The sequence below is a fragment of the Neoarius graeffei genome, chromosome 3 (genome assembly GCF_027579695.1).
Source record: "Neoarius graeffei isolate fNeoGra1 chromosome 3, fNeoGra1.pri, whole genome shotgun sequence".
Taxonomy (NCBI): domain Eukaryota; kingdom Metazoa; phylum Chordata; class Actinopteri; order Siluriformes; family Ariidae; genus Neoarius; species Neoarius graeffei.
This window is the reverse complement of record NC_083571.1, coordinates 42,958,620-42,982,215: the sequence shown is the minus strand read 5'-3', so window position 1 is coordinate 42,982,215 and position 23,596 is coordinate 42,958,620. Positions and strand designations below refer to the sequence as shown.

The 23,596-nt window shown below is 41.7% G+C and overlaps 1 protein-coding gene across 1 annotated transcript in view; it reads right to left on the bottom strand.

Annotated features, from left to right (window-relative positions):
- The window catches only part of eys (eyes shut homolog), an 877,903-nt gene that overhangs the window by 788,112 nt on the left and 66,195 nt on the right, over positions 1–23,596 (bottom strand). Inside the window, 2 exon segments of the mRNA XM_060915649.1 lie at positions 9,609–9,723; positions 20,601–20,801. Coding sequence (XP_060771632.1) covers positions 9,609–9,723; positions 20,601–20,801 — 316 coding nt within the window.

Sequence of the window (23,596 nt, the reverse complement as noted above, 5' to 3'; positions counted from 1 at the left end):
GCAGCTCTAGAAAACCCCCACCTATTCTGTGCATCACTCCTCACACTACTGTTCCAATGGTATTGAAGGGACAGTCCCACTTAAGCACCATTGTTTTTGACCACAAAAAAAAAAAAAAAAAGTGTGGCTACAGGCCGGAGCCAGCCAAGCATGGTGGGGTACACCTCTGAATCAGCTTAACCAGCACATCTCTCTACCCTCATTGAACAGCCAGGGGAGTGTAAAAAGGAGCCACCAACAATATAGGCCAGTTACTCTCCAGCAAGGTGAAGTAGCTGATTCTTCTCCTCCCTCTGTTCCCAGGCAATGACGTTGACACTGAAAACAACAAGGAAGCTTTCCCACAGCCAGTGAGAGTTCTCATGGTCTGACTCTCATGCTCCAGCCAATGCCTATGAAGCCTAGGAGATTCAACCCACTCACCTTTTGGTCTGCCTGTGATCCAAAACTTGGCCAGTTCCCACCTTCCACCTCTGCATCAGAGCACCAGGCTCAGGGCTGCCCTCCCCACTACAGACATGGGGAGCTTTTGTCATGCCTTCCCTTATTATTAAAAAAAAGCATGTTATTTTTCCCCCTCACTTCTGGGTCTTGTCTCTGTGTTCACCCACCACAGCCATGAGTTGCCACAAGCCATAGCAATTCTGTGTGATAATATCATCTCATCTCATTATCTATAGCTGCTTTATCCTGTTCTACAGGGTCACAGGCAAGCTGGAGCCTATCCCAGCTGACTACGGGTGAAAGGCGGGGTACACCCTAGACAAGTCGCCAGGTCATCACAGGGCTGACACATAGACACAGACAACCATTCACACCCACAATCCACCTACGGTCAATTTAGAGTCACCAGTTAACCTAACCTGCATGTCTTTGGACTGTGGGGGAAACCGGAGCACCCGGAAGAAACCCACGCGGACACGGGGAGAACATGCAAACTCCACACAGAAAGGCCCTCGCCGGCCATGGGGCTTGAACCCGGACCTTCTTGCTGTGAGGCGACAGCAATAACCACTACACCACCGTGCCGCCCCGTGTGATAATATACTGTGCATATGTAGTATGAAAAATTTGAACACCTTAGTGAAAGGACAGAAATTGTATTTGTAACACTTCCTCATTGAAATGTATCATTTATAATATATACAATACATTTTCAAGAGTGTTCATGCTGCTAGATATTACAAGCAATGTTCCAGGTATGGAAGGAGAACATTTTAAGTAATTACTTCATTTTTAGACTGGTTTTGGCAAACCCCAAAACAGAACACAAAACAGCAGTGATGGTGTGAAAGAGACACAAATGCATCAGAGAGATATTTATTATAAACTTTATTTATCGAGGGTGGCATAAAATATCACATGATAATATACATATGGCCCTCAAGAGATACACTGGCTGTAGTGTAGGTTTATTTTGTAAAACATGTTCTGACAATTACCAAGGCTCAACTTGCCTCCATGCAGTGATTGAAGTAATCATGTAATGCACTAATGAACCGCCGACAGGGGGAGATCCTCTTAACAAAATATGTGATGGTTAGGCGTTCTGTTCAGCAGCTCATGCTTAACATGGTGGATGAACTCGCCTCACATCTTTTGTTTATTTCATTTGCTTCAAAACATCTTTTCATCTGTAGTATACAGTTGGCTTAAGAATACACTGACAAAAATTTGAATTCTGAATTTGAGGAGAAAATTATTTAATACCAGTGAAATTATCTTGCTGATTGGACAGATAATTTTACTTGACAAGACATCTTGGAATAAGCTGGTCGCAATCAAGAACTATGTTTAATAATCTCAGAGTTGGTGTCTTGTATTCTTCTAGATGCTAGCTCATTTCAACTATATTCAAAATATTATTGTCATGCTCCATCCCAGACATCCACTCCGCAGATTACGGATCTCCCACACCAGTGCCAATCCGGATCCGGGACGGGAGTTCCAGCTCACCTTTAAGTCACTTCCTGGTTTTCACCCCTGCTTATTTAAAGGCCGTTCTCAGACCCTGACATTGCCAGAACGTCTCGTTTTGCTATTCCAGCCACTTCTGTGCCTTTATTGCATTTCATGGTTTTTGCTCAAGCTATTTTTCTAGTTCATGGTTTTTGCACTTGGGTTTTCTTCTTGTTTATGGTTTTTTGCTCCAGCATTTTTGTCCTTGTCTGCCTTGTGTTTTTGTCAAGTTTTTTTCTCTTTTTACCTGGTCTATTTTGCCATTTGCTTTTGTCCCATTTGTTTATCTTTTTGCCACACCCTTTTTCCTGGATTAAATCACCTTATTTATTGGATTACTGTCTGTGTTCTGCTTGTGGATCCTTATCTCACCACACCTCCACCACCCCTAACAGTATGTTCTGTCCAACATGGATCCAGCGGAACTCATCCGTCTGAGAACAGCCATCCAGCAGCAAGGGACTCTCCTCAGGACCCATCAACAAGACCTCCAGCAGATCACCCAGAACCTCGCCACCCTGTCCAACTCACTCAACCTCCTCACCACACAGATGCAGCGCTATCAAGCCATGCCTACCCCTGCCCAGCCGTCTCCTACTTCAGCTCCTGCCACTGCTCTCCTCCGCGAACCGAGACTTCCAGCGCCTCAGCCCTATGATAGAGAACCAGGTACTTGCAGATCGTTTCTGTCTCAATGCTCTTTGAGCCTAGAGCTGCAACCTCTGGCCTTCCCCACAGAACGCTCCCGGGTAGCATATACAATCACGCTCCTCACCGGCAAGGCCAGAGAGTGGGGAACAGCGGTCTAGGACGTCAATACACCCTTTTGGTCCTGTTTCAAGGATTTCTCAGAGGAGATGAGGTGAACTTTCGACTGTTCTCTGTCCGGCTGGGAGGTGGCTAGAGGACACAAGGAGCTGCAGCAGGGTCCCCAGTCTACCTCAGACTATGCCATCAAGTTCCGGACATTGGCGGCATCGTGAGGTTGGAACCAGAGCACCCAGATTGACGTGTTCCTGCACAGCCTGTTTGACGCCATTAAGGACGGAATTGGTATCACGGGAACTGCCGTCGAACCTCTCCAGCCTCATGGACCTCACCAACCACATCGATGCCTGGGTCCAGCAATGGAGGAGAGAGAAGAACTGCCCCAGCTTCACCTCCTCTCCACCCCTGCCATATCCGTCAAACCCATGCAGGTAGACCAGGGTCGGGTGTCAGCGGAGGAACGACAGCGCCGGCAGAGCACAGGGGCCTGTTTCTATTGCGGTCAGCAAGGACACATCTGCCGAGCCTGCCCGCTAAAGAGAATGAGACCACCAGTGAATCGAGGGACCCTGGTGGGCAACACTCGGAACCAGCCCCCCCCACTGATTGACCGTTACTCCCTGTCATAGTCATCCATGACAACCAGCATCATCATCTCCAGACTCTTGTTGACTCAGGGGCAGACAGGAACCTGATTTGCTCCACCACTGCCAAGCGTATGGGAATTCTGTTACTCGTCCTCGACATTCCTCTCACAGTCCTGACACTCAGTGGCACTGGCTTGACCAGCATCACCCACCTTACCGCCCCACTCACCTTGAGGATTTCTGGCAACCACTCTGAAACCATCCAACTCCATGTCATGAACAACTCCCATGTACCCATCATCCTAGGATTACCCTGGTTAACGCAGCACAATCCCCACCTAAACTGGACCGATGATATCATCCTAGGCTGGAGCCATTCCTGCCTGAACTCTGCTCTGCCTCCCGCCAAACCACCGCAGCCTTCAGCCAGTGAGTTTCCCAACCTCTCTCACATGCCTTTAGAATACCTGGACTTAAGACTTGTTTTCAGCAAGAACCAAGCAGTGTCCCTCCCTCCTCACAGATCCTATGACTGTGGAATCGACCTCCTGCCTGGGACGGTGCCACCCAAAGGGCAACTCTAATCTCTTTCTCCCATTGAAAGGCAATCCATGGAGAGGTACATCTCCGAGTCTCTGGCAGCTGGGATCATCCGCCCTTCCTCCTCCCCAGCAGGGGCGGGATTTTTCTTTGTGGAAAAGGACAAGTTGCTCTGCTCCTACATTGACTATCGAGGTCTCAACGCCATCACCATCAAGAACCATTAACCCCTACCACTCATGGCTACGGCCTCTGAACTACTCCAGGGAGCCAAGATATTCACCAAGTTGGACATGCGCAATGTCTACCATCTCATCAGGACCAGGGAGGGGGATGAATGGAAGACAGCCTTTAACACTACCACTGGTCATAACGAGTACCTCGTGGTCCCTTTCGGCCTGACCAATGCGCCCGCAGTCTTCCAGGTACTTGTCAACAATATCCTAAGGGACTTTCTTAACATCTTCATTTTCATGTACCAGGATGACATCCTGATCTTCTCTCACTCCCTGGAGGAACATCGGGGCCATGTCTGGCAGGTCCTCCAGTGCCTGCTAGAAAACAAGCTGTTTGTCAAGGCAGAAAAGAGTGAATTCCACCAGAGCTCTGTCTTGTTTCTGGGGTTCATCATCTCCCCAGCTAGGATCCAGATGGACCCCCTCAAGCTTGAGGCAGTCACAGACTGGCCTACCCCATCCTCGTGAGGAGAGCTCCAGTGTTTCCTGGGATTTGCTAATTTCTACAGGTGCTTCATCTGCGACTTCAGCATGGTGGCCGGACCTCTCACTGCCTTGACCTCAATTAAGACCAAGTTCAAGTGGAGGGAGGAAGCAGAGAAAGTCTTCTCCATGCTCAAGTGGAAGTTCACCACAGCACCCATTCTCACCATACCCGATCCGACCAAACAGTTCATCGTGGAGGTCGACGCTTCTGAGTCCAGGGTCAGAGCCATTCTCTCCCAGAGGGCCAACGATAACAAGGTCTACCCCTGCTCCTTCTTCTCTTGCCGGCTGTCCCCTGCTGAATGTAATTAAGACATCAGCGACAGAGTGTTGTTGGCCATCAAGCTAGCCTTGGAGGAGTGGAGGCACTGGCTCGAGGGGTCGGATCTCCCCTTCCTAGTCTGGACCGACCATAAGAACCTGGAGTACCTCAAGTCTGCCAAACGTCTCAATTCCCATCAAGCCCATTGGTCTCTCTTCTTCTCCTGCTTCAACTTCATGCTCTCCTACCACCCAGGCTCCAAGAACGGCAAACCCGACGCCCTGTCTAGGATGTTCTCCTCACACCAAGAGGAGTCCAAGCCACCCGAGACCATCCTTCCTCCACGCTGCTTGGTGGGAGACACCATTCTAGAGGTTGAGACGCTCATGCAGAAGGCCCTGGAGCAGGACCCCGGTGAGGGTAACTCAGGCAACATACCACCTAACCATCTGTTTGTTCCCTGTTCTGTGCGAACCCAGGTGCTGCAGTGGGGTCATGGCTCCAAGTTGGCTTGTCACCCGGGAGCTGCTCGAATCCTGGCGCTCGTCCAGCAGCGCTTCTGGTAGCCATCCATCAAGGAAGATGTCCAGGAGTTCATGGCAGCCTGTGACACATGTGCCTGAAACAAGACAGCCAATTGACCCCCTGCCAACTTGCTAAGACCCCTCCCGATTCCTCATTGACCCTGGTCTCACATCGCCCTCGACTTTGTCACAGGACTGCCTAACTCAGGTGGCAACACGTGCATCCTCACAGTTATCGACCGTTTCTCCAAGACAGTCCATTTCATCCCTCTGCCCAAGCTTCCCACAGCTATAGAAACCACCGAATTACTTGTCCTTCACGTTTTCCACCTACACGGACTCCCCACTGACATCATCTCTGACCGGGGTCCTCAGTTCACTGCACAGTTCTGGAGGGCCTTCTGCAAATTCATCCAAGCCCGGATAAATTGGAGAGGGTTGCGTTAGGAAGGGCATCCAGCGTAAAACTGTGCCAAATCTAAATGTGGAATGAAAAGAGAAATACCATACCGGATCGGTCGGGGCCCGGGTTAACAACGACTGCCTCTGGTACTGTTGGTCAACAGGGTGCCAGTGGAAAGTGTGCTACTGTCGCGCCAAAACAGAGAAGGAGAAAGAGAGGGGGGAGGCATGTTAGAAGAGAACGTGAAAGATGGAAGGGAAGGAGCTAAGAATTGAGGGTAGGAACACTGAATGTGGGAACATTGACTGGCAGAGTGAGAGAGTTAGCAGGTATGATGGAAAGAAGGAAGTTGGACATTTTGTGTGTGCAGGAGATGAGGTGGAAAGGAAGCAAGGCCAAGAACATTGGAGATGGATGCAATCCATTATGGAGTCGATGGAAAGAGAAATGGTGTTGGTATTGTTTTGAGGGGAGAGTTGGTCAACAGTGTGATTGATGTGAAGAGGGTGTCAGAGTGATAGGCATGAAGTTGGAGATTCAAGGAGTGGTAATCAATGGTGTGTGTGCGCATATGCCCCACAGGTTGGATGTGAGAATGAAGAGAAAAAGTCTTTCTGGGAAAAGATGGATGAAGTGGTAGAAAGTATACCGAGGGAGGAGCACGTGCTGATAGGAGCAGATTTCAACGGACATGTTGGTGAGGGAAACAGAGGAGATGAGGACGTGATGGGCAGATATGGTGAAAGAGAGAGAAATGTTGAAGGGCAAATGGTGGTTGATTTTTCAAAGAGGATGAATTTGGCAATAGGGTTATCATCGGGAAGGAGGAAGGAAGACAAGGAGACATGGTGGTGGAACAAAGAAGTGCAGGAAATTATAAAAAAGAAGAGGCTAGCAAATAAGAATTGGGACGATCAGAGAGATGAGGAAAGCAGGTGGTTATACAGAGAGATGAGACAGAAGGCAAAAAGAGAGGTAGCGAAGGCGAAAGCAGATGCATACCAGGAGTTGTACGAAAGACTGGAGACCAAAGAAGGAGAGAAAGACCTGTACAGACTAGCTAGGCAGAGAAACAGGGAAGTGAGGGATGTACAGCAGGTAAGAGTGATGAAAGATGGAAACGTGCTGACAAAGAGAGTGTATTAAGAAGGTGAAAAGAGTACTTTGAGGATTTATTAAACGAGGAGAATCCAAGAGAGAAAAGGTCAGATTCATTGGAGACAGCAAATCAGGAAGCAGAGTTGGTTAGTAAGGATGAGGTGAGGGCAGCCATGAAAAGAATGAAGACTGGGAAAGCAGTCGGACCAGATGGTATCCCGATTGAGGCTTGGGGATGTTTGGGTGAGATGGCTGTGGAGTTCCTAACAAGATTGTTTAATAAGATCCTAGAGAATGAGGAAATGCCAAATGAATGGAGAAAGCGTGTGCTAGTCCCAATATACAAGAATAACGGAGATGTACAGAGCTGCAGTAATTACAGAGGAATAAAATTGATGAGCCACACCAGGAAGCTATGGGAAAGGGTATTGGTGGCGAGACTGAGAAGAGAGGTAGCAATCTGTGAAAAGCAGTACGGGTTTATGCCAAGGAAGAGCACGTCGGATGCAATTTTTGATTTAAGAATGTTAATGGAGAAGTACAGGGAAGGCCAGAGAATGCTACATTGTGTGTTTGTAGACCTGGAGAAGGCATATGATAGAGTGCCTAGAGATGAGGTATGGTATTGTATGAGAAAGAGTAGAGTGAATGAGAAGTATATTAGAGTGGTGCAAGACATGTATGAGAACAGTGAAACAGCAGTGAGGTGTGCAGTTGGAACAACTGAATGGTTCAAAGTGAAGGTGGGACTCCATCAAGGATCTGGTTTGAGTCTTTTCTTGTTTGCCATAGTGATGGATAGCTTGATGGATGAAGTGAGGCAAGAGTCACCATGAAACATGATGTTTGCAGATGATATTGTGATATGTGGTGAAAGTAGACAGGAGGTTGAGTTGGGTTTGGAGAGATGGAGGTATGCATTAGAACAAAGAGGAATGAAGGTGAGCAGTAGCAAAACAGAATACATGTGCATCAATGAGAATGGGGATGAGAGTGTAGTGAAGATGCAAGGAGTAGATGTAAAGAAAGTTGGTGAATTCAAGTACTGTACCTGGGGTCAACTGTGCAGGAAAATGGAGGCTGCGATAGTGAGGTGAGAAAGAGAGTGCAGGCAGGGTGGAGCAGTTAGAGAAGGATTTCAGGAGTCATTTGTGATAGGAAAGTCCCAGCAAAAGTGAAAGGTAAGATGTATAAGACAGTAGTGAGACCAGCTGTGATGTATGGATTGGAGACTGTACCCTTTTTGCCATATCCTTTTCCCTGGATTAAATAACCTTATTTATTGGATTCCTGTCTGTGTTTTGCTTGTGGATCCTTATCTCACCACACCTCCACCACCCATAACAATTATAACTTGCCAAGATGTCATTTTTTCCCGTGTACACCACAGGAAACTAATGGTACATATTGATTAAAAAAAGATGATTTTGCTTAAAATACATGTATGAATGTGTGTGCCTGTATTCTCAAAATTAAAATCAAGTTCCATGTTCTACTAGAATTATAAGTCCTGATTAAAGTCCTGTTGTTTCCCCTACATGGATTATAAAATTCAGTAGAAGCATAAAAGTCAGAATTCACATTTTTCCTAGACTGGAATTTATATCAAATATGATATCTTAAGGCCAATGCAAGAAAAAAAATCATGAGAATATGAATGATATTTTGTTGTTTTTTTATTTGCTGGTGCTACGAACCATTGGCTATATTTGTTTGCTTTGTCAGATTTACCTACAAATTGGTCTCTAACCTCCATATGCCCTTAATTTTTTTCCCCACAGACATGATGAAATTAATTACAGAAAAAGCAATTTAGGAAAAAGCAATGTGCAAAGATGAGTGCGGGAAAAGCATGGCTTTAGGCAACTGGACTCATTTAAGGAGAACAGATCCTCTGGCTTCCATTCAGGACTCACAGCAAATTACATGAGTAGGGAGTTGGTAATTCAATGAAAGTTAACAGTATGGTACATCATATTGACAAAATCTATTGTTTTTCAGTGTTAATTCTATTAAGGGAAAATGTGATTTCTAAAGGTGTATTTTTTCTGAATATTTCTTTTCACTTGTCAGTCATTGGGTACAACCAATCAACTTTATCAATAGGTAGGTTTTATATGTATAAAATTTATTTTTACCACTGACAAATGGAGTACTGTCAAGCTCCTTAACACTAATAATTTTATAATTTATACTGCATAATATAATCTTAACATTTGCAGAATAATAATAACATGTTAATGTTTCCGACTACTATATGTGTGATGAAGCATCAGAATATTCACCTTTAGATCATCTTAATCAAAATTCACATACACAATTAGCTGGTCAAGACCAAATCCAGTTACAAATTATGCTACTCATAACACATACAGTAAAAGAGAGTCAAGACAATTGGGGAAAAAATCAGTCACTCAATGGGACATTTAGAAAAAGTCCCTCAGTGGGACTTTCAGAGAGCTGATGATTCAAGATCATCCAAAATAGTCTTACAACTGCAAATATGTAAACCTTACAAGCCAACTTGTAAAAACATTAATGTTCATGGGTGGGTTGGTTGCACATGAATAGCAAGTATAACTTTTCCTTCAACTTGTTTTACAACTGTATAAAATGCAATGAAATCACATACAGTGAAACACCTGACTTGAGGTTGAGTTGGATGAGCCACACAACATCACCAACACCAAAGAAAGACAATTACAAGTTGATAAAAAGTATCTGTGTAGCCAGGGGAACGCATGCATCTATTAAGTGGAGATGCTGTTGGTTGACTTGTACCGATGCATGCAACTCCATTCAAGTACCAGTTTGGGTAAATTAAGCAGGCCTTGTATTGACAAAGTCCCTCCATCCAGCCCTGAACACAGACACACCCACACATGCATACACACGTGTGTGTGTGTGTGTGTGTGTGTATTATGTGTATGTACAGTATGTGTGTGTATGTGGGTGTTTCTCCAATTCTGGGCACTTTTAAGTCCCAGTGGTTGTTTTTCACCAAAACTAAGAGATTTTTATTTTAATAGTTTAATTTTATGAGGTTTACATCACAACATCCTCATAGACATCTAATCATGCCTGTATTTTTTTAACTGCTCTTCAAGTACCATTTATCAATGAATTTTGCTGTTTTATGTTTGTCCCAGACCCAGACTTGTAATCTTAAAATGTTAAAAACCATGACAAAAGTATTGTTTTAAAAATGTTCTTTTACATGCTTAAGAAAACATGAAATAAATACATACCCTTTCAATTTCCAATGCATGAGATCATTTTTAACTATTTTTCAAATAAAACATTGTCCCATAGTTATCGGTCATTTCCACCACAACTAACTATTTTAAACTACTCGAGCCACCTTACAAAATAGCTCATGTGATAACCAAGGAAACAATAGTATCAGTGAAGAGCAAGGTTGAGGTCAAACATGAGAGACATGTGGTGATCAAAAAAGAAGAAAAAATTCAGGTCACTATTACTTGTAAACAGAGTATTTTTATTGTGCGTCAGGCTGTAAATCTGTCAACTTATGTCAAATAAGAGGGAAAAAATATTTTTATATATTTTGGATATATTATGTGCTAGCACCAAACATGGCTTAGCATGGCAATGCTAATATAGTGCAAAAACCTCTTAGAATATCATTTCCACCACAGAATGAGTTGTGGTAGAAATTACTGTGGTGGAAAAGACAACTATATTTTATCTTATTATATAGGTGTGACAGTCAAAGTGTCCAGAAAAACTGTGACTAGTTCTGCAAGATGCTCAGTAAACCATACAGCTCATTTCCTTATAAAACTGCATTCACTGTACCTGAGTCAACTTTTTTTTTAAGCAAAGGGTCGTCTCACACCAAAATATTGACTTTGTTTTATTTATTATGGCTTACTGCTGTTTATAGGTTTTGTTGTTGTTGTTGTTAATGCTGAAACATTTCATTACTTTTTAAACAGTTTTGGTCAACAGCATTTCTTTACATGTGCCTAAGACTTTTGCACAGTACTGTGTTTTATTTATATATATATGAGAGAGACACACACTAGAATGGGGCGGCATGGTGGTGTAGTGGTTAGTGCTGTCGCCTCACAGCAAGAAGGTCCTGGGTTTGAGCCCCGGGGCCGGCGAGGGCCTTTCTGTGTGGAGTTTGCATGTTCTCCCCGTGTCCGCGTGGGTTTCCTCCGGGTGCTCCGGTTTCCCCCACAGTCCAAAGACATGCATGTTAGGTTAACTGGTGACTCTAAATTGACCGTAGGTGTGAGTGTGAATGGTTGTCTGTGTCTATGTGTCAGCCCTGTGATGACCTGGCGACTTGTCCAGGGTGTACCCCGCCTTTCGCCCGTAGTCAGCTGGGATAGGCTCCAGCTTGCCTGCGACCCTGTAGAAGGATAAAGCGGCTAGAAATAATGAGATGAGATGAGACACACTAGAATGACCTACATACAGTTGTGGTCAAAAGTTTACACACACTCATCATGGGCATGAATGTCATGGTAATTTTGGTCTGTTAATGATTTCCTTGAATTGTTCTTTTTCCAGGGTGGAATGATTGTATAGCATACATCTTTAATGACTTCAAAAAACAAGAATTGAGTGCACAAGTTTGAATTTATTTTGGATTTTCTCTAATCCACACAGGGTCAAAATTATGCATACAGTCTCAAATATACACATACATTTACTAAAATCTGTTAACAAATGGTGCTGAAGGTTCTACAATGTCTTTTAACTTGACAAAGCCAGGGCCTATTAACTTCTCGTTAGTGATCATGATTGACTACAACTGGTAGTTTCTCTTTGCCAGCATAAAAAGGATTTGTTTGACAGCACTCATTGGATTGACCAATACTCAGAACTATGGGAAAGTCCAAGGAACTCAGTAAAGCTCTAAGAAGGAGAATTGTAGATTTACACAAGTTGGGAAGGTCTCTTGGAGTCATTTCTAAACAACTGCAAATTCCAAGATCATCAGTTCAAACAATGGTACGTAAGTACAAGTTGTTCGGATGTGCCACCACTTTGGCAAGGTCTGGAAGAAGACCCAAATGGTCACCCTCAGACGACAGGAAATTAGGATGTTCAGGAACAACCCAGGAACCACCAGAGCTCAAGCCTGCCATGAACCGGAAATTGCTGGAGCACCAGCGTCACTGTCCACAGTGAAGTGAGTTTTACATTGCCATGGACTGAGAGGGTGCTGACCAAGAAAGAAACCCCTGCTCCAAAATTGACACCTTCAAGCTTGACTGAAATTTGCAGCTAACCACATGGACAAGCCAAATGCCTTCTGGAGAAAATTTTTATGGTCAGACAAGACAAATATTGAGCTATTTGGCCACAATGACAAGAGGTATGTTTGTAGGAGTAAAAGGTGAGGCTTTCAAACCTAAGAACACTCTACCAACTGTCAAGCATGGTGGTGGTAACATCATGCTCTGGGTTTGTTTTGCTGCCAGTAGTACTGGTGCATTGCACAAAGTGGATGGAATAATGAAGGAGGACTACCTCCAAATTCTTCAGCTTCACATCAAATCAATAGCTAGACAGTTGAAACTTGGACACAATTGAGTGTTCCAACAGGACAATGATCCCAAACACACATCAAAACTGGTTTTGGAATGGATAAAACAGGCTAACATTAAGCTTCTGGAATGGCCTTCCCAAAGCCCCAACCTCAATCCTATTGAAAATTTGTGGACTACTCTTAAAAGCGGGGTCCGTGCCAGGAAACCAACCAATTTAAATGAACTCTACCAATTCTACCAAGAAGAGTGGTCAAATATCCAGCCAGAATTATGCCAGAAGCTTGTTGATGGCTACCAAAAGCGTTTGGTTGAGGTGCAACTTGCTAAGGGACATTTAAACAAATATTAGTGGCGGTGTGTGTGTGTGTGTGTGTGTGTGTGTGTGTGTGTGTGTGTGTGTGTATTTGAGCCTGTAGGTATAATTTTGACCCTGTGTGGATTAGAGAAAATCCAAAATAAATTCAAACTTGTGCACTCAATTCTTGTTTTTTGAAGTCATTAAAGATGTATGCTATACAATAATTCCACCCTGGACAAAGAACAGTTCAAGGAAATCATTAACAGCCCAAAATTACCATGACATTCATGCCCATGATGAGTGGATGTAAACTTCTGACCACAACTGTATATACCTCAGCTTAATTACGTAAGACATGGTGGGCATGGTGTATAACAGAAACAATGATAGACATAGATTATAACATTTTGACTAGCAATTTCAGTAAAAACAACCAGGAACAAAACTTTCACTGTCATTTCCACCACGCACCGTCATTTCATATGATATGATATAGATTTAAACTGTTTCCCAAATTTTGAATTCATTTTTCTTTAGTGCTAGAAAATATATAAGTAACTTTAAAAATAACTATGGACCTGTACAAAATGAATTCCTGGCAATGGAAAACACAACTCACTGCATTTTGCAATGTTGAGAAATCATAAATTTAGTTCATGAAGTCATACGGTATATGACATGATTAGGTAGTCATAGGTATGGTAATTGAAACATAATGAGTTATATTCTATTATCTCCAAATAACAGACATAAATTGAGATGTGCATACTTGCCAACCCTCCCAATTTCGGCGGGAGGCTCCCGATTTTAGCCTCCATCTCCCGCCTCCCGATCGTATTTGTTAAAAACTGGATAATCTCCTGGTTTTGGGAAATCCCTAGCGCCAAGTTAAAAATACTCCCGATTATGTCCAATCAGAATCATATGAGAAACACTGCTGATGTCAACTGATTTTTAACCAATCAATGAACAGAACAACAGTCACTTCTGTAATGTAGGATTCACCCAGGCTGTCTGACATTTTTTACAAGCAGTCATTCATCATGGCCAGTAAACCAAATACCAAACGGCAAAACTATGAATGCAAATACCAGGTTGCATGGGAGAATGAATTTCCATGGATAAGCAAATGCTCGACCAGCCAGTTACACATTTTAAGGTAAAGATACCTTAAATCAGAATATAATGGACATTTGAGTGTGAAATTAAACTAGTCTTCCATATCATTTCAGAAACAAACTATACAACTTCTAAAGTGTTTAGTGAAATTTTGCATGACAGAGAATTTGTTTGATGAGTGTATTTGCATAGTGTAGTAGTGTCTTAGTGCTATTTTGAATTTATGTTTGAAAGTTTTAAGTGAAAGTTTACAAGTGAATTATCTGGAAAGTAATTGATTTTGATAGAGTTTTGAGGTTTTAAGTGAAAGATTACTAGTGAGTGTATTTTGGTAGTACTAAAATTTTGCATTCGAGTGAATTTCTTTGTGGAGTATATTTTGATAGTATGGTAGTATTTATAGTGCCATTTTTAAATTTTGTTTGAAAACTTTCAGTCAAAGTTTGCAAACGAGCAAATTCCTTTGATACATTCCGATAGGATTTTGATAGTATTTCTCATGCTTTTTAAAAATTCTGTTGGAAAGTGTTTAGTGAGAGCGATGCATTTTAGTAGTACTAAGACAGTGCAGTATTTATTTAATTGAGTTGTTACTATTTTGGTCAAATCTTATTAAAATTTAATTTATATATGATATTATAGTTCTCTGTATTTTTACATGAGCTTACAGAAGGAAAAACACATTTGATGTAATCCAATAATACTGTTCAATACAATTCACTGTGACTATTTTAAGAAATTATAAACATTCTTCTAAAGCATAACTTGTGTTATTTTCTGTGGGTCTCTGTATGTATACAATGTTCAGGCATGAGATTTTTCAGCTAAAAATCTGATTTAAGACTTCCCTTTCATTGTTATTATATTAAAATTCAAGACGAGTATTATTTCAGATTTTTCACTCTGAGCTCTCTCATGCCTGATACATGAATTCCATAACCTATAGTAATTGATAGAACAATATCAACAATTCAAAAACTCTTTAATTGTATCAATTTCAAATGGTTTGCAATTAATTGGGATCCACTGTTTTTATCATTTCAACCGTGCATCACACCCTCGTCCAATTGAAAATGTCATTCATGCACTTTTATCCCCATGAGAATTTTGAGGAAATGACATTTTTATGATGCTTGAGAAAAATGGGAAAAAAAATAACAATACTCCTCAGTCATGCAAATGTGCCCATGATCATACTTTGTTACAAGACAAATTAATGAAAGTAGGAAGAATGTTAAAAGTGTGTTTTGAGAGTATTCATTTCTTAACAGTTGTCAGGGCCAAAAGTGCACGGAGTTGAAGAAACACCCATGTACTCATTCATATTCTCTCACACACACATTCCCCAGTCATTTCTTCCTTAATTTAGAATTTTAATTTATGGATTTCCCTGACTTCATTTTCCAACTGTCATTTTGCCAGGGAACATGTTTGAATTTATTGACTCGAGTGATCTTTGCTATTATGGCCCACAGAGATGTATGGGGTGAGATAAGTGAGGCAATAGCTCTAAAATGTCCCTCAGAAAAAGCCAGGCTAAAGAACTCACAGAGCCCTGTTATTTGTCACTTCTCCCCTGTGCTGTTAGTAAAACACCATTTAGACACTGTCATCTGATAAGGCTGGAAATTCCCTCATCAAACCAACAGCAAATTTATAGTGTAGTAATCTTTGGTCAATTTTGTTGAGGATTACCTCCAGTGGCGGCTGCTGGTTTTTAAAACAGGGGAAGCCCATTTTACGCATTCATCGTAAAACCTGTAGGCTGGATATCAAAGCATAGAAAGGTGTGCTCCATTAGCATAGTGAACTAGACAACCCTACCTAGTGGCAGAAAGTATTTTTGCTTGTACATTTCATGTTATAGTCTGGCTTGCCAGGCTAGTGCCTCATATCCTTAATCAAAAATATCAAACATCCAAAAATCACTGGCTATTCAATGAAGAGCCTTGAACATCATACCCTGATATGCAACACAGAGTCTTTAACACAACACCCAGCTGTGCAACACATCCTTGAACATCTTCTGCAACACAGTCTGGAAATTCATAACCAGGTAGGCTATGCAACACACAGAACCTTGAATATTATACCCAGGTATAACCTATAACACAGAGCCCACCATTCTCTTAACATTACTGAACAATATACACACTTCAGATTCATGAACATGAACACTATTTATACACAAATTCTGCCCTCCGCTCCTTTTCCAGAAAATGGTCTGTGACCCTGTCATACCAGCTGGTTGTGCTTTCCAGAGACTTCACCAATTTCTGTTAGCAGCTAGCACTGCAGATCCCAGTAAGGCTCAAGCTAGCCTACAACCAGATTGAACTACAAATGAAATAAACGAGTGAATTCACGAATGATCAAACTGATAGAATGGATGAAAGTTAATGGAGCACAACGAGTAATATTTACATTTATTTACAGAGTAATGTACAGAGACATCAATGAGAAGAAACGTTTATATGAAAAGAAATTCGGACAGCACTTTGGCACACGACTACACTTTCTCGACATCCGCTAGGGACTGACTGATCTCATGCTTCCGTGTTCCTTGCCGAAGTACCGCCCTCCTCATGTCTTTCAAACACCACCTCCAATAATCCTTTATCAGCCTGGCTTCTTGTCCCTCCCACTGTCTCGTTTAGTCCCAGAGAAGCCCGGCTTCCCTGGAAGTGACGATTTTGTTAATTTTAACCAATAACAACTAGCCAAAATTGGCTGTTCAGAGCCGTCTCGTAGACTGCAACGGATACCCGGCTGCCAGTCAGTGTTGTCAGATACTGCTGACGTTTTCCATCTCAAAATATGTTCAAAACCCACCAAAATGCACTTAAAACTGCCCAATCTGGCAACACTGCTGCCAGTCCATAGAGCCCATTGAAATAAGAAAGGTTACAGCCTGGCAGCAAAGGTGATTCTCATAGCGAACTGCAAGTTCGTCAGACATCACTCAAATAAGTTAGAGGATAGTTATGAACATAAATACAATCTTGGGCATATATTATGTTATGCAAGTTATTGTTTTAATGAGAATTCAACGTCGTAGATGCCACAGTTTGGGGAGAGAATTTTAGGGGAAGCTTGGCTTCCCTTGTTGTCTCTGAGAAATCACCCCTGATTACCTCATAATAATCAGAATTTTAAAGATACCCTAGAAAAACTAGGATTCACAATATTAAGCTCTGTAGTGTTTTTGTTTCAGGTTTATATTATTATCTCATCTCATTATCTCTAGCCGCTTTATCCTGTTCTACAGGGTCGCAGGCAAGCTGGAGCCTATCCCACCTGACTACGGGCGAAAGGCGGGTACACCCTGGACAAGTCGCCAGGTCATCACAGGGCCAACACATAGACACAGACAACCATTCACACTCACATTCACACCTACGGTCAATTTAGAGTCACCAGTTAACCTAACCTGCATGTCTTTGGACTGTGGGGGAAACTGGAGCACCCGGAGGAAACCCACATGGACACGGGGAGAACATGCAAACTCCGCACAGAAAGGCCCTTGCCGGCCACGGGGCTCGAACCCGGACCTTCTTGCTGTGAGGCGACAGCGCTAACCACTACACCACTGTGCCACCATTATTATTATTATTATTATTACTACTACTACTAGATTTTATGGGGTCGGTCTCAGACCTGGCAACATCTATGATTATAGACCACTGTGGTGATACAGGAGACATCTGAAAACAAGAGTTTTCAGCTTTATTATCGAAATCAGTGGTCTAACTGAATGCAAATAAATCTAGATAAAGACTGTGACTAAAGTCACAGTAATATGCACTAGCTGTTACAAAACGGGATGTCTGGTCACTGTACCCTATAGATCCCGGAACAGTAAGAGATAAAGAATGACGCTTAGTGAGGAAAAAAAGCCAGCTTTTCATGGATCATTCCAGATCAGTGACTCAGATCAGCACCAAAAGTCATAGCAACTTAATCCAGCGCAAAAGTATTCTGCATGTGAAATTTGGTGATTGGTTGAAAATTGAGGGAGAAATAAGTGATTGAATAAAAGTCCCTTTTTCATGGATCATTCCAGTTCGGTGATCCAGATCAGCACCAAAAGCCATAGCAACTTAATTCAGCCCATTGTTATTCATGTGAAATTTGGTGATGGTTGGTTGAAAACTGAGGGAGAAATAGAGTCCTAAAAAATGTTTCCATTTCCATTATATAGACTTGCTAGTGCAAGTCTATATAATAAGTGGCAAAGTTTATTTGTTTGTCTTGAGCTAATTTCTCGACGGATTTTCACCAAATTTGGCAAGTAGGTCCGGGGATGACCTAGAATTTTGCAGATATAAACAAAATTCATGTAGAAGCCCCAGGGAGGTCCCTGGGGGGCACAATATCCACCCACCCCCTCCCTCAATGCCTTTCACATTACATTTATCAACACAAACTCTTGACAGATCTTCACTAAACTTGGCATGTAGATACAAGAGATAGCCAGAATTTGGCAGAACTCTGAAATTCCATATTTGGGCCCCAGGGGGTTCCAGGTGGGCCCCTAGGTGGTGGATGTTTGGATTTTTGTTTGTCTTGGGTTTGGTCTCGGATTTTCACAAAATTTGACATGGAAGTCTGGGGTCAACCCAGAATTTTGCAAAACCCAGGCAACACCGGGTAACCTGCTAGTTAGTAATAAAGTAGAAAGATCCTGAGTGAGAATAACAATTTGCACCAGTGCTGCTCACACAAATTAATTCACTCATTGTAAAAGACAGCTTATGAAAAGGGAAAAGGATGAGGTATCTGAGCTTTAAAAAATTTTTAAAAAAATGCCTACATTGGCCAATCAAAGTATCATAGGCATTTGATAGAGTTAATATTGAGCCATCATCACAAGACTTGAATGGAAGTTTCAGGTGTGGGCCCACTACTGTCTGATACAATCTCTGGAAGTCACAATTCATATATCTTGGAAAATAAGGAGTAACGTTACATAGTGAAAGTTATTTTTTGTTTGATTTATTTGCTTGTTCAAACTCTTTAAAAAAATTCCACCCACAAAAATTCATGATAATTTGCATATGTGAAATTACATACACGAACTAATCCTAAGATTTTTGTCTGATCTTCACAATTGTGGTGTCAAAGTACTCAGAGTGTGAATCTCAATAATTATCAAAAACTCAGGAACTGTAAGTCCAATGAAGCTGAAATGTGGCATGCTGCAATTACATGTAGCTGTGTAATGGTGTTTGTAATGATTACCTAATTACTTAAACATGGCCACCAACAGCTAATCAGCCTTCAGCAAGCATTTGACAGGGTAACCATGATGCTATTGTCATGAAACTGGAACAGTAAGTTCTGCTGGTGAGTGCTATTCACGTTCACTGGGTTTGTAGTTAAGTTTAAATAGCTGTTTCTCAGGAAACAAAATCGAACTGAGCTGAAATTTCATGTACTGCATTGATCTTTTACTATTACTTTTTACTCATCACTGAATTACATAAAAAACATGGCTGCCTGCAGCTAATCAGCTCCCAGCAGACATTTTCCACAACTAGCAATAACAACAAATATATAAGAACTATAATAACAAATTTGGCAAGAACTGACCAATGGGGACACTATCTGTAAGGAGTGCTTGGACCCCGCAGATTAAATACAGCTTGCTTTTGGTTTATTTTGTTTTTATTATTTGTTTTATGGTGAGAACGATTGCCATTATTGTTACTTATTGCTGAATAAGCTTAATACATTGCAAAAATTATGATATTTAGGTTTTGCATTTTTCTGCAACATTCAGCCATGGACATATTCAAACAGTATAGCTTCATATTATCACACCACAATACCCCACATCAAATATGTTTTTAGTTCATTTGGCATTAATTTTAGAAAAAGCCAACAATTCTGCATTACTGCATAACAGGAAGCACTTCCTTATAGTTTTAATTTGTTACTAGCAGCATGGGGATCTTGAGTGAGATGCACCTTTAAACAAATAAAAGGCAGCAGCACTGAGGAGGCAGGAACAGAGAGAGAGAGACAAGCCATTTAGCCAGCTGTGCTCGCCACGCTCTGTCTAACTGATCCTGACATCAATATTTTCATACCTGGCCCTTCAAAGACAAGCAATATAAAAGGATCACAGTGCCAGATGACAGGTATATAGAGTTGCCTACTGCTACTGGACTTAGCATCTTTGCAATGAGCAGAAATTTTTCACTTTCATACAGATGAGCTAATTCGGGAGCTGCATCACACACATCTAAATCAGTGTAAAACAGACCATTTTAATTTATGTGTATGTGAGAAGAAATGTGGATTAGCCATCAAGTTTTACTGTTCATGCTTTCAAGTGACTGAAACACCTCATGGGACTGATGACTGGGTTCAGGTGGGAAATATCAGGAAGATGAGGAAAGGTCACCAAAGACAATTAGTCCATTATTGCCCTCACTTTTCTCCAATTCATTTCCACTCATAACAGTAAAATTACTTTTCACTTAATGTTTCATGAAATCCCATAATGCTGTTAATTCTAGAAATGGCTCCAAGTGAAAAGCTTATCTTTCCATAACACCAATTTCTGAATGAATGTGCAGAAGATCACCTCAGGCCTGTTATGCTATAACATACTGTATAATGCTACAACAACAACAACAACAACAACAGTAGCTGCATTTCAAACGACAAGGTTATCCTGCTTTACAGGGCCTTGTCAATGTACATGTGACATTTATTGTAAATCAACTCCTTAGGGGAAGAAAATGAACCAAGAAAGATGGAAAGTAGGAAGAAACAGGAACTCACATATTTGCCAAGGCCATATGCTTGTTCCTGCTGACATTTGAGCCTTGTGCAGTTGTGTTCCAACATCACTTCACAACCGGAACCGGTGAAACCTTCTGGGCACATGCAAATGTACTTTTCACCACATTCTTCACATGTGCCTCTGTTCCTACAGGGCTGTGAGCTGCAGGGGCCTTTAATCTCTGTGCAGAATGTGCCTGTTCGCAAATACATATAGTAATACATCCAGAACTGCACAGATCATCGCTTTTTTAATTATAAAAATAAAAAGGAGTAAAAAAAAAACTACATTTCCTCATTCACAAAAATATCCATATATTAACTTGCACAGCAAAATGAAAAACACTACTTACAAATCCACGACTTTTAGAAACAGAATTCCTGAATACATATATAGTCAAAAACAATTAGAATAGCATGGCAATAGATCAGACAGGACAACAATATGCAAAAGAACAAATCAACTGAGGGTTATCAAAGTTGATGGTTGGCAGTGGTGTACCATCATTTTTAGAGGTGCTGATTCACATAGAGATATAAAATGGCAGAGTTCACTTTATTTATAACTATTATCTATCTATAGCCTACATGTAACATTATGCAGTTTGCTATCTAATTCAGCTAAAGAGGAAAATATTAACATGACCTATTCCGTACAGCTCACCTAACTACTGTTTTGATATTACAAATACATGAAATACTCTCTCCAATTAAAAAAAAAAAATCTGCTGCTATTAGTGACTTATGTGATAATGTGCAATGGAAGGGAAAGGATGTAGAGTCGTTGTCCATGGCATAAAACATTTGGAGAGATGTGCCTAAAAACAAAGCCCAAATAAACAACGGAACCTTCACATCTGTGGTGTCACTTTCTGAATGAAACCCAAACCATGTGTAATATTTGAGGGATAATGGACCGGTCTTACTTTAAGAAAGCTACAGCCAGAGACACTGCTGGGCCTTATATTAGTCGATATTTCAGACAACCTCAATCACTTTTTCCAGTACAATGACCAATAAGCACACTGCCACAACAGCAATAATTGAAGCAGAGAGCATAAAACTGGGTTCACACTCCTCCACAATGCCTGAAACTGAATCTAACTGAGATGCTGTAGTCTGGAATGTAGTCTCATCTCATCTCATCTCATTATCTCTAGCTGCTTTATCCTTCTACAGGGTCACAGGCAAGCTGGAGCCTATCCCAGCTGACTACGGGCAAAAGGCAGGGTACACCCTGGACAAGTCGCCAGGTCATCACAGGGCTGACACATAGACACAGACAACCATTCACACCTACAGTCAATTTAGAGTCACCAGTTAACCTAACCTGCATGTCTTTGGACTGTGGGGGAAACCGGAGCACCCGGAGGAAACCCATGCAGACACGGGGAGAACATGCAAACTCCACACAAAAAGGCCCTTGCCGGCCACGGGGCTCGAATCCAGGACCTTCTTGCTGTGAGGCGACAGCGCTAACCACTACACCACCGTGCCGCCCCTGGAATGTAGTAGTTTTATAGAATTAACCTAAGTAGCTATGGCAACTATGGCATAACTATTCCACCAATTTCAACTATCGGATCAGTGATGAGTTGTAACTGTAAACGAATAAAATATAAAATTTAATTGTTACATTTTTATACACAGTGAATCTAAATGTGCATAAATCCAGCCATTCTAGCTTGGAAAAAGATTGTTACTGTGAAGTTCACCAACATCACACTGACTACTTGCAGAACTAAGGGAGTTTCCCACTTGGTCCCCAAGTCTGCACTTAGGACTTGTTTGGGGATGGGGCTTATAATCACAGGTTTGTATTTACATTGATGAACCCCTTCCAAACCATGGATTGATTCTGCAATTCTGTGCATCACTTGCATGCAAGGCAAAAGGGTCAGCACTTCTGCAGGTAAAATTATTTCCTTGTGGCATCAACACTCAAGCAGTAAATAAACACTTTTGTGTCTTCGTGCAGGAATACTTGCAAATGAAAATCTGTTCTTGTACAAGAAGATCTTTATCTCTGCAGGTTCGTACAATATGTACATATTTCATGATGCACCACAAATGTGAGCTAATTACAGTGCTCCAGTCCTATAGACCCCTTCGCAGTAAACGTCATTCATACGTAAGAGGAAATTGCATGCGCAGCCTGGACCCAAAAAAGACTCAGTGACAGTAGAGATGAGAAGAAATATTTGGAAGAAATGCCTAGTTGTTGTGTTGTCGGGTGTCAGAATCGTAGCAGTGATGGGATTAAAATGTACAGAATTCCAGCAGGATCTCACCCATTCCAAAAAAATCGCCGACGTCTGTGGCTACAAGCCATCAAACGTGTAGACTGGGATGAAAGCACCATCAAAAATGCATGGGTTTGCAGTGCCCACTTCATCACAGGTAAGATCAGGCTATTTATTAAATCTTTCTTTTTTATTCTTTCTAGTCTTCGTTTATTGATGTAGCAAAATACTTTGGTAATGTTTGTCTGATTAGCTGGGTCATAGTTACACAATGTAATGAATATTGTTAGCATGTTAGCTTTGCATGCAATTTTGTTTGTAGGAGAGGTCTCGCTTGACTCAAGCAGTCCAGATTTTGTGCCATCATTATTTGTGTATGCCGAAAATCACAATTTTAAAGCAAGGATGGAAAGGTAAAATTGTATGCCCTCACTCTAAATGCCAACTTATGTTGACTGCTCTAACCTAGCTCCCGCCCCGTTCAGTTTCATTTCTGGTCTCTGCCTCTCGCTTTTTACGCAGCTCTGATTTCTCTTAGCTGCACTCTTTACACTATCATTCCTTTCATGCCATTACCTCCTGCAAATTGCTGTTTAGTGTTGGTATTTGCTGTTGTAGCTAAAGCCACATTGCCATCACATCACTGGCATAATTTGATTAAAACAAAATGAATATGAATGTCCCATTGTTAATCAAGTTGTAGTCTCACTGTAACCAGAATGTTGATGGCAGGCTACTTTTGTAAATAGTTTT